This window comes from Camarhynchus parvulus, chromosome 1 (genome assembly GCF_901933205.1).
Source record: "Camarhynchus parvulus chromosome 1, STF_HiC, whole genome shotgun sequence".
Taxonomy (NCBI): domain Eukaryota; kingdom Metazoa; phylum Chordata; class Aves; order Passeriformes; family Thraupidae; genus Camarhynchus; species Camarhynchus parvulus.
Window position 1 is genome coordinate 69679857 of NC_044571.1, and position 12239 is coordinate 69692095.

Sequence of the window (12239 nt, forward strand, 5' to 3'; positions counted from 1 at the left end):
GGTTGATAAAGCTCACAAATCCTGCTGCTCCAAGAAAAGCCTGCTAAGGGGCATGATCCTCCAAGTCACTTCTAAAATCATTCCACCTATACAGCCTGCTTCCCATCTTCTGAGATGGGAGCTTGGAGAACTTCAAACATAGCAATCTGCTCACTGGAACTTGGAAACTCCAGCCCATCCAACCTAAAGCCCTTCACCCTTAAATATCAGCCCAAGCCAGACTCTGAATTCAAGGTCTGAAACCTACATTCCATGGGAACGGGAACACTCACGATTGAGAGTTAGGTAAAAGCAAACCTCATCTCTGTGTTCCTTACTCCCACACTTACAAGCTGCCCTGCAATTCACTGTTCAGCAACTCTCAGCAGTGAACACCTACAAACAGCTTGAGGTCACTTGCTGCTCTAGTACTTCTGTCTACACGTAGACATTAGTTTTACACCACTTACTGAAGGTAGCTGAGCAATGCCTGACATGACACTTCAAGCTAAACTATTATTTACCTGTAACTAAAAAACAAGCCTGAGACTGCGTTTTCAAGGCTAACCAAGCAGATTCCCTTCAGCAGTCTCTAGCAGGCTGCACACTGCTTCAAGCAAAGCTCACTAAACCAGCACTGGTTGGTAAACAGTAAGCTAAAAATCTTCCATTTAAGACCTGCACATGTGGCACTGGGCTTTTGTGAGATATGACTAAACCTGGGATAAGAGGAATTCACTGCAATGTTCAACAGGTATGCAATAAACATATAAAATTCAAGTGTTTAGTAGCTATACCAGCCAATTAAAATGTTAAAAATCAAAATACAAAGGCTGGCAGTTTTGGAATGAAACCCTTGCTTCTAAACTACTACTAATTTGTAAGAAAACTTATTGGCATGGGGATGCTGTAAACATTATTTTGCAGGTTACACTGGTGGAAGACCAAAATTTGCCTACAGACACTTCCCTAAAGGTTGTTTTCAAAAATGGTTTCAACAATTCCTCAGTATTCATGAGGCCCCTTAGCCAAAACCTTGCATCAACGAAATCTGAAACACCTTATCTCTTTTCCTACAAAAAAAAATATCAAGCCTTTAATTGGCACTGGCCAATTCTTGATACAAATTCTTAGTTTGCTGGTGAAATATTCTGTGTCCCCTCATAATAGCTCATGAGCATTACTAAGCACTAGCAAATTTCAGTGTTCCTAGCATTTATCATCTATATAAATGATGAAACTCGTCAGCAAAAGCTGCAGATGATTTAAATGACTAAGCATCATGGTAAATGCAAGCTAAATCAATAAACTTCAATAAAAGAAGGTTTCTAAAACACCTGTTCAAACAAAAAAGCCCCAAACCCAACTAAATGAATCAGCCACAATCACATACACTTGTCCAAAACCATATCTTTAGTTTATTTTTTAAACATACATTATGCCATGAATTCATAAGGAATTGGCTCCAGCAGCTCTGGATCCTTGCCATTAGTTCTCACAAAGTGTGCTTCTCTTGGTGGAGCAGGCTGTAAACAGAAAAATAAAAAAATGAAAACTCTTGACATTACAGCTTAAAAGCATCTTTTCAGAAAATAACATTTTGTCAACCATTTAGTGCATTATTATATAAACATTACAGCAATTCTACCATTCCTAGTCTCATAAATTTGATTCAAAGAGTAGCAATAAGAAAATTATCTGCCAGAAAGTGTGCCTGACTCTTGCTACTGAATTTAAAAACCTATGCTTTGCTCTCTGCAGCTCATCAACCCAATGAACACAGAGTGATGTATCCTGCAGAATCCTGTATCCAGAAGCAATAGCCATTACCTCTTCTCTTAAGTCTGGTTATTAATTCTTTCCTTCAAGGCTTACATTAGAACCTGTTGCAACTAAAAATTCACCTAAACCAAAGACTCTACTGACCCTAAAACCATCCAGAGTTGCTGCTGCAGACAAGCAACAGCACAGGAAGCACTCAAGCCTCTGTTCAAGGCTACAACTCCAATTTTCATCAGGCACAGAGCAGCGCTCAGGCACCAAACATCCCAGACAGCCTAAATGCCCATGCACTGCATGAGGCCACTCCTCTGAGAATTGAGTCATCTCCTGCTCAAGGATTGACACCTCAACAGAAACATTACCTGGCGTTTCAGCTGAACCCAAATGCCTTTTTCTTTTGCTTCCTTTTTCTTCCTTTCATTTTCCTTCACACGCTGCAGAAAGCTGTCTCTGCTCTTGGAATGTTTAATATGCTCTATACGCACATTAATCCTCTTGGCCAGAATCTTGCCCCTAAGAAAGGCAGGCAGTTTTTAATCTTCACTTGAAAAAGGTCACATTAAATCAAGACTTACAGACCTTACAGAACTAACTCCATGAGCTCAATTACAGGTCATTTTTCTTTAAAGGGCAGTATCTCAAAACACTGCTGCAGATGCACATCAGATATAACTTACATATAACTAAAAGCTTATTATAATATAACAATGTGCTGACAATTTCAAATTAAAATTGTGGAGAATACATAGTTTTAACCTCTTAGCATACAAACAAGTAATTTTATAACAAATGCACAGCAGTCAGGCTCCTGGAACCAAAAAAACCCCAACTTGTCTTTTTTTGACTAAACTGTACAAAATTCAGCTGGATACACCTACATACTAGTATTTAAAAAGAGCTTCAATGCCAGCACACTGGCTGAGAAGCCCTGCTAGGTAATGTGACTCTAGGTGCTGGTAAGAGAAACAAAAAATGTTTCCTCTGACAGGATCCAAGTCAAATGAGCATCATTTGCTTGGGTTATAAAAAGGAAATACACTTTACCCACCTTGAATGACCAATCAAGACAAGAACTGTCTAACTGGTAAAGTGAAAGGAGGGTGCAATCACAGTTCAAATTTCTCAAATACCAAGTTTCAATACACAGAATTTCGTTACTTACTTAACCTGCTTGTTAACAATAATGCCCACAGCGTGCTGAGTAACATTATACACCCTTCCAGTCTTGCCATGGTAACACTTGTGGGGCATGCCTTTTTGAACAGTACCCATGCCCTATAAAGAAGCAAAAAGAAAAGGAAAAAAAAAGGGGGGGGGGAAGGGGAAAAAAGTAGGATTTCTCTTTAAGAAGTGATTTGAAGTATACATTTTCAATTATTTGAGACTTATCATAAAATATTCCCATTTGATCCTAAAGTTGGAATTTATCACCACGCACTTTGCATCTGAAGACTACCAAATTTTGCTATGTCAGTTCTGGTAGCTTTCAGTGTCGGTGAAACAACAGATCACTTTGCTTACAAGACAAGCAAGCAATCACAAGAGACATTCATCATCAAGCTCCAGCGTGTGAGGAAGTGTCAATTCTGAACAATACGTTCTCCAAGCCAAAGAACAAACTAGCAAATTAAACACCACCTTCCGCATGACTGCCACAAGAATGTGGCATTCCAAATGAAACCAAAGGATTCAACCAAATTGGAATCCTTGATGAAAGGCTTTCACATCCACTGCAACTCAGTTGTGAAAGTACAGCTGACTTTAAAAAAGTCCTAAAATATACCAAGTGATGGGAAATGCTGTTTCACTTTTCCCCCCTTTATTAATATATATGATGCATCCTCACATTTATTTCTTGATTTCTAGTTTTAGTATAGCTTTGCACTCACCTAACTATGAACTGCCCCACCACAAATCATGGCTCATAACAGAGCCAAGTGACAGCTGAGGCTCCTGTGAAAGTTTGCCAGTAGCCAACTCAAATACTGGCTATGGCATACTTCACTCCCCTTTTTCAACCGAACACACCATAACCAAGCACAGCCAAATTATATGTATCTACAAAACCCTGCATATGCCAGCATGTGACACTGAAGTGCTACTACTGGTCCGGTAGCACTGTCATTCCAAAATTGCTCCCTAAGTGAGCACAGGCATTTGTGTTGGCACACGTGACCCAAGCAACAACAGAGTCCATCCCAAGGAGCTGGAGACTGCTCAGGGCCACACCGCTTCAGCTTTTAGTCACACAGCACTGCAGAAAGTACCTTGATATCAACTATGTCACCCTTCTTGTAGATCCGCATATAGGTAGCCAGAGGGACCACTCCTGTTAAGAGATACAAATTTGGATACTCAGGAAGCCTGGAATTTCACACACACATAAAAAAGCATGAGGGACACAGATCATGCATTTGATACGGTTTTCCTAAATACCTCAAAAATCAAACCATGCTTTTTTAAAGCAGTAGTTACACACTTCACACACTTCAAATTTTTAAAATGCCCAGCTAAAGAAAAATTAGATTTGTGTTCCAAATGCCTAAATTGAAGAGACATTCAACTATTTAATTTATCAATATAAATGCAACTGCTTACTGATGAGAGGGAAAAGCTCTCTATGCTTTAAGTAACTGCTGAAATACTTTCCTCACCTTCAAATTAATTTTCTAGCACTGACAGAATTAGCACTGTGGTTACTGTCAAACAAGCAGAATACCAAAGCATTTGCAGTAAGAGCTCAGAGCTCTGTGTATAGTTCCAGTTTTTAGCCCAAGTTGTCAGAAATCCCTTGGCACAAGCCCTTGTTTCACAGCCCATCCCCAGGGAGTGCAGCTGTCCATCAGGGCAGTAAGTGGATGCAGTGCTAGCACTGCAAGGGACACTCACCATGCTTGCGGAAGGGCCTGGAGAACATGTAACGCGTCCCCCTCCTCTTTCCCTTTGTGTTCGTCATTTTGGCTGGTTACTGTAAAAAAATAAAGGCAAATTACTCACAACTCATCACACAGTTGATAGAACTTTCAGGTATTTCAGATTAATGGAGTCTTTAAGCCTATTCAGAATGACACTGATTCAATTCAAGTAACGGGATTCACTTAGGCATCCAAAGAAATCAGAGCTTATAGGACCACAGCTTAACTCAGGTTAGAATGGATGCCAGCAAGGTACTCAGTTTAACTCCTGCTTACAGCAAGGTCTAACTAAGCTACTCAAGAGCTTTCTCCACTCAGGTCTTGAAACTCTTCAAGGAATAAAGAATATTCAGCATTGGAAGGGACCCACAAGGACCAACTCTTGGCTCTGTGGAGAACACCTGAAGAGTCACAGCATGTAACTGAGAGCATTGTTCAGAAGATTATCGAACTCTCCCAGGCTGGTGCTGTGACCAGCTTCCCCAGGAGCCCATTCCAGTGCCCAACCACCCTCAGGGTGAAGAACCCTGATGCCCAAATTAAAACTTTCCCTGACACATTTTCATGCCACTTCCTCGGATCCTGTCCCTGGTCACCACAAAGGTCAGCGCCTGCCCCTCCACTTGCACTCATGCAGAAGCTGTAGAGATGAGGTCTCCCCAAAGACCTCCTGCATACTTTCCCTCAAGACCTTACTGCACAGCCTTCCTAGGGAGCATATTTGGAGGCCTGGCTGTTGCCATTAACATTATATCCAGTCGGAGCTTCTCCTTCTGACTTCAGCTGGTTGTTTCATGCTCCTTCCATTCGCCCTTGCCAGGCACCAAGATACATACATCCTCTCGCTGTGAGATGTCCCTCGATGACACCCCTGCCCCGTTCCCTAAGCCCCTCCCTACAAGGCATCCATAAGGCAAGACCTCCACCACCACATTTACAGGCCACTATTACGTCTGACACAAGGCTCACATGCTCCGCAGGCCTACGCGGCCATGCCGGCGTTGTTGGCCCCGAGGAGCCACCCCTGTGCCGCCTTCCCTGCCCCGGCATCCCGCCGGGGTGGCCGGGCCCGCCGCCACGTGCTGCAGCGCTGCTGCTCCGCACCGGCACCCGCCGCAGGCCTCAGCGGCCCCTGCCCCCCTCAGCACCCCCCTTCCTCCCTCCCTCAGCACCCTCTGCACTGCCACCCCGCACGCCGCCCCGCAAGGCCCCCTAACCCGCGGTCTCCTCGCTCCCCCACTCCCCGCACTAGGAAGGCCGTGGTGCTCCCATCAGCGCCGGCGGCCCCCCGCCCGCCCCCGCCGGCGGCAGGACCCCTCCGGCCGCGTCCCCGCTACGTGTCCCCGCCACCCCGCGTCCCCAGAGGGTCCCCCGGAGCGGCGGAGGGGCGCGGGCGCTCACCGTGCGTGCGCACAAAATGGCGCCCCGGCTCCAAAGGAAGGGGCGGCGCCGCGCCCGCCCTTAACAGCGGGGCCTCGGTGGGGCTGCCCGTGCCGCGCCTGACGGGAAGGGGACGGCCTGAGGGCCCGCGAGCCGCGGCACGCTGATCCCCAAAAACAGCCGGGTACAAGGCTGGTCCTGCGGCTAAAGCAGGGACAAACGCTGCGGGTTTCAGGGCTGTGCTTGTGTTTTCATGGCAACGGGCAGAAAGCGATGCACAGGAAGTTCGAGCTCAACGTGAGGAAGAGTTTGTTTCCTGTGCAGTGGCCGCGCACTGGAACAGAACGCCCAGAGAAGTTGTGGAGTCTCCCTCACTGGAGATATTAAAGAACTGTTCGGACGCAATCCTGTGCCAAGTGCTGTGGCACGGACCTGCTGGAGCAGGGAGTCTGGACCAGATGCCCCTTCCAGCCTGAGGCACCCTGTGACTCTCTGAGATGGGGTGGGAGAGGTCTGGCAGCGGGAATGTCGGGGAGCAGGGAAGGCGAGCGAGGTGTCTGTCAGGGATCCCGAGGAGCGAGTCCTGCGGTGAGCAGCTGGCCCGCCACCTTTAAGGAGTCAAGTTTGGAAACGTAAGACATAAGCAGCCAGCAGGGTGTTTTACGACTTGAAAGTAGTACGCCAACATTTAAATTGGCGGCAGTGTGAGGCTGCCGGCGCTGCTGTGTCAGTCACGGCTGCCCGACCGGAGATCCCGCACTCCCGGGCAGGGAAGCGGGGTGGGAGAAGCATGACAGCAACCAGAGGCGAAGAGGCTGCGCAGGTTTGGGTTTTCTTAGTATTGTAATGAGGTTTTTCGTATTATGATGCCATAATCTCCAATTTGTGTGGCAGAGATTTCCACCCGATAAATAAAGCCCGGATTCTCTACGAAGAGCCCCTCCAGTGGCACAGGTTGCAGCGAGAAGGGAGTGGTGAGCAGGCTCCCGAGCTGGCAGAGTGACTCGCTGTGTTTGTGCATCTCCGGTATCGGAGCAGACAGGAATCACCTTGGGAATCACTGATTGCGCTGAGTCAAGAGAGTGCCTCCTTCCCCCAGGCTAAACGTGCAGGGACGGTTCAAAACTTGTCTTTGCTGAGGAGTTGCCCTACTGCAAAATTTTTGTTTTGAATGAACGAAGCACTTACTTAATTTAGGGGAGGAATGATTACTTAAAGTGGGGTATAAAATCCTTCTTGATCCTCTGACTAACTTCACGGTTCTACTAATGTTGTCTTGCAAAACTTGAGCCCGTTCAATCATCACTTTAAAGCAAGTTTAATATTTATGGATCGCAAGAATGGTTGTAGAGGATTAAATTCACTATCATGTTCTGCTTGCAGAGCTGCCTGGCAGGACGTGTTCTGACAGACAGGCCCTATCTCCACATGAAACCTTTTGGAGTAAAGTGTTGTATTTAGAAAAATGTGTCTGTACTCCATCCCTTCACCATGAAAAATCTAGAATTTACAGCACCTGATATCTTTGCAGAGAAAAATGTATATAATTTAATATGCATTCAGCCTATATGCCGTGAAACTTCTCTGAGAATGAGGATCATTACAAGCCTGAACAGCTCTTTCGTAAGAAAGTGCATTGACAACGGATTTCAGAGAGGATATCAAGCAGAGAGGATATCAAGCAAAGACAAGACAGAAAGCCAAATCCTAAAAAGCATTTTTGGTTAAAGGAAGCTAGGCATTTTCAGTGAGTGAGCTGAATGCCTTAATCTTACCAGTGATTTACATGGAGGACATACCTCCACATCCACCTGGAAGGAACAGGGAAGAAACACCACGTGTTAAAACCCATGTCCACAAACAGAACACATATGGAAACATGTTTGGAAAGTGTCATTCATAAGGGAGCGGTAACTGGGAACTCACTTGACCTCTGCTCTGTTTGTGGCCAAGTAACACATTCAGAATTTGCTACATATTTTTTCCTGAATAAATCACATGACAGATTGGTTCAGATTTCTGTAATGTTTTTTATTCACAAACTTACCTTGATTAGCACATTCCCAGCATCCTTCTTTAGCTCCACATTTCAAAGAAACAATCATGTTTCACAGTCTGTCTCCATTGAATCATTCCCTAGGCATGCTGAGTCTGATCCAGAAATCCATCCTATCTACCTACATTTGATATATGGTTTCCCAAAACTGAGACCTGATGAGCAGTTAAAGACTGCAAAGCCTTTGCATATTGCTCACAAAAAGATTTCTTAATAATGGCTGTCTGCAGCAGATAAAGGTGCACAATTTGTGGGGTGAATTCTGGTCTGGAAGCTGGAGCTGGCAGCCAAGCAGATGTGGGGGAGACCTGCAGCTCTGCATTCCAGACTGCATGTGCTCCCCTTGCTGGCCTGCCCTGCCCTCTCATAAACCCAGCCTAAACTTCTTTTCCTTGATCAAACCAAAGTTGTAGGATGCAGGCTCCAATTTCTCCTAGGCTGTAGGCAAGCACCACATCTGGTTCTGCTCCAGAAACACCAGGTACTCAAGATGGTGAACACAAGTAGCAATCCACAGCTTTACACAAAGATCCAAAACACTCTGAAGGTCCCACACTGGTGCTCCACCCATTGATGTACTCTGAAAATCTTTTTTTCTACACCATGGTGAACTGTTTCCCTCCCACTTTGCCTGGTGTGGAGGTAGAGCAAGATAAGGAAAACAGCTTCAGTGAGAGCCAATTCAAAAGTTGCTGGGGAAGGGAGCTTGAAAGGGAGGGCTCATTAGAAGTCAGAGGAGTGGAGAGTAGATAAACATCACTTTGTTTTTTATAGAGTGGAAAGTACCATGCCAAGCCCCAACCATTTTCAGTCCTCGAGTTCCCACAGTCAGGATCCTGGTGTCTTCTCTGGGAGAGCCCTATTTTCTTCTGACATTTCTCTGCAGCGTCTCTGTGGATGATGGCTCTCTGTAAAGAATAAATGTGCTGTGATGATTCTGCACATGGGGTTGTCAGGAATCCTTCACTGAAATTTTAATGCACAGTGGGATCTGGCTTGCTCCTATGCTTAGTGGACCAAGCGATACACACAGAGATCCTGAGTGTGACATTCCGTTTGTGTTGGGTTATTCAGCAGGTGTGTGGAAGGAATTTAAATTAATGAGAGTTTGTAAAGGGCTTTGAGGTGAAAAATGAAAAATATTGCTCTTCACTAGGGTGTAGGTTTCCTGTGTCTCACAAAATGCTTTCATTACATGAAAATAAGAAAAGATAGCTGATTAGGACTGGAGTAAAATTTTAACAGAAATAACTGAGAATAAGTGCTAAAGAGGATTAAAATCTGCAGTTCCTTTTGTGATAACATTGCAAAACCAAGATCCTAAATTGAAAATTAAGATGGTGAAGTTAATTGGTTACCCCATCCACAGAAGTGCAGCACCTACTCTGTGCTTTTGATTGAAAAGTTACTGACCTAAGTAATCTGTCACCTCCTCAGCTGACCCAGTTATTCCATTGTTCACTCTTTCCAAAAGGATCATGTTATATGGCATCTCAGAGACATGCTTCTGTCCCCTTTTATGGTCTCTTCAGCTCCCCCATGATTCTAGCCCTAACAACCAACCTTTTTATTTCTGTAGTTAGTTCATCTCTTTATCCACAAATCCCCTTCTGTAAATGCAAGCTTGAGCCTAGTTCCATGGGAGTTAAAGCCAATCAAATTAGTGTCTAATCAACCAACCTCCTTCCAAAAATGACAGTGCAGACAAACTTCTTCAAAGGACTCACTGTGGAATTGCAGAAGTGCCAGTACAGGTGGATGAACTGAGCTGCATTGCCAGTGAGGCATATCATGGGGAAAGGAATGGGAAAAATGACAGCCTTTGAGAGAAATAAAAAGGCAAAAACTCTATTGACCAAGAATTGTGATGGGGCTCAGCATGTCACACATGGGTGGAAGTTTTCATTACACTTATGGTGCTTACGAATTTGTTGCCAATTCAAAGTGTTCCTCGATGCAGGAGGATTGACACCAGAGTGAAACAAATGGCCTTTTTTCCATCATTATCTAGACTGCAACATGAAATCTGAAATGCTGAACAAGTTCCATCATTCCACTGATTATTTGATTAACACGGAATTCTACCCATACAGAAATCACCAGGAACTTCCAAGGAAGCAGTTTTGTAACTGTGACCATCTTCTTACAGGTACCAATTAATATAAGACATTTATCAATCTTCATTTCAAAAGCAATTAACGTCCCTTTCTTTCCTTACTAACAGCAACTTATCAATCAACTGGTTTTATTATTCAATGTATCCATTACTCAGTTATTCAACTGGTATCATCATTCAGTATTTTCTCAAACTTCTTGTGTTTCCGCATTTTTGTCTCTCTGTAACCTCTCCTGGGTCCAAAACAGTTACCCAGGAACAAGCAACTCCTTATACTGTCACCATCAGCTTCACTGTACATTTACTTGTTTTGGCTGAAGGTGATTAGCCACACCTACACTGATACAGCTGATAATTACAGAAAATTCCACTCCTTTGTAGGAGGAACTCAGCTGCTGCCAGCAGCAAATCTGCATAAGGTGGGGATTTTTGTGGGGATTTTCTTTTGGTAATACAATTAATGTTCAAATATATATTTTACAATCCAATCTTTCACAATCTAACCTTGAGGCCTTTGCTAGCCCTCTTGGGAGTTACTAAGTACAGTTTAAGAACTGGCTTAATAGGGTGCTATTTTCTCATCCTTTATATCTGATCTTATGCGTACTTCTAGCTAGAAGAACAATGCTTGCCCTTTTTCTGTAATTATTTGCACAGAATATCTCCTGTACACTTTAATTTTACCAGACTAAATTCTCCATTCTCCTGAAGCCTCCACACACTTAGCAGGCTCTGTGCATTTTCTCCCATTCCCACACACTTCTCTTGATTGTCAATGATCCAATTTATACATAACAGTCCCAGTTACCTTGCTTACTGGGAACGCATTACTTCTGAGATACTTTCTACTGTGTACTGAGGATGATCACAATCATCAACAAAATAAAGATGCTGTAGTTTAAAAAGGTCTGATGGATGTAGCAGCACAAAGTAAAAATGTGGGTGGAATAATTCTCTCATCTATAAATACTCTATGGCATTCTATTAGCAAATTGGCATCTGAAGTAGCCATTTGCATTTCTCACTAATTGTTCTGATTACAGCTATTAGCATAATTGTTTTTAATTACTTATGAAATGTCAAAGAACCTTGCTGGAATGAAAGGGCTATATAAAATATTGCTAGTTTCATTTCAGGTAAAGAAATGTTTTCTACTTAGTGTTAGTTGAACTCAAGTAAGCACAAATTTAAATTTCTCTTCCAGCTATGCCAGGTTAAATTTACTTTTCTGTATGAATGCCTAAAGACAAAGTAGGCTTTTTATGATTTTAATAGTGCTACAAAATGCTGTTTTAATAATGCATGAAGTAACCAGAGTTATTGAAAACTAATTGTAATAATCTTTCAGTAAACATTATCGTCTTGACTCTAGATTTAAATATTTGGATGCCAAAAGAAACTCCTATCCTGCTTCCATAGTATCTTCTTGAAAGAAAAGGAAGGAAGGATCACATCCAGAATCTACAGGAGTAAAAAGCACACTGTTATCTGCATTAGAGTGCTTCACATGTGTTTATAATTCCACTTAAGTATTCTTTCCTAGGTGCTTTAGCAAAGTTTGGATCTGTGGTCAGAAAATGGTGGCCTTCACTGAGTGATTTCCTTTCTGCCTCCTTTCCAAAGTGGGAAATGGTCTGTAGCTTCTGCAGTCTTACACATACCAGTATCTTAAATGATGAACCTGAGACAGAGTCCTTGACATCACAAGGTACAAATGCCTTAAAACAGTTGTATTTTTAAAAAGTACACGTGCATTTATTTTCACCCTCTTTTGATCATTTTCAGTCCTGCCATCATTTTCCAGCTTTCTAGCTGATTGAGCCATAAACTTGTTATAATAAGGTGAATTTCTCAAGTAATCCTCATCACCTGATCCCAGAAACTGTGGTTGCAAGGGAGCTATCAAATATCACAAGGCTTGCGATAAAATAATGAGAGTTGGCTACACTCTGACAACCCCTGTCAGTGAGACAACAATGGCTGCTCTGAACAAAAACTGCAGCCAGACAAG

The 12239-nt window shown here is 43.5% G+C and overlaps 1 protein-coding gene and 1 non-coding gene across 2 annotated transcripts; both read right to left on the reverse strand.

The window, feature by feature from the left end:
• Nucleotides 1-1371: 1371 nt before the first annotated feature.
• RPL21 (ribosomal protein L21) lies at nucleotides 1372-6206 on the reverse strand. The gene is made up of 6 exons (XM_030954423.1): nucleotides 6078-6206; nucleotides 4651-4729; nucleotides 4029-4090; nucleotides 2924-3036; nucleotides 2124-2274; nucleotides 1372-1505 (listed from the first exon to the last, which is right to left on the reverse strand). The coding sequence occupies exons 2-6, from the start codon at nucleotides 4715-4717 to the stop codon at nucleotides 1416-1418; spliced, it is 483 nt and encodes a 160-aa protein (XP_030810283.1). The 5' UTR covers nucleotides 4718-4729; nucleotides 6078-6206; the 3' UTR covers nucleotides 1372-1415.
• LOC115911895 lies at nucleotides 2732-2864 on the reverse strand. Its single transcript, XR_004061316.1, has one exon. It is a non-coding gene; the product is annotated as a small nucleolar RNA SNORA27 (small nucleolar RNA).
• Nucleotides 6207-12239: the final 6033 nt, after the last annotated feature.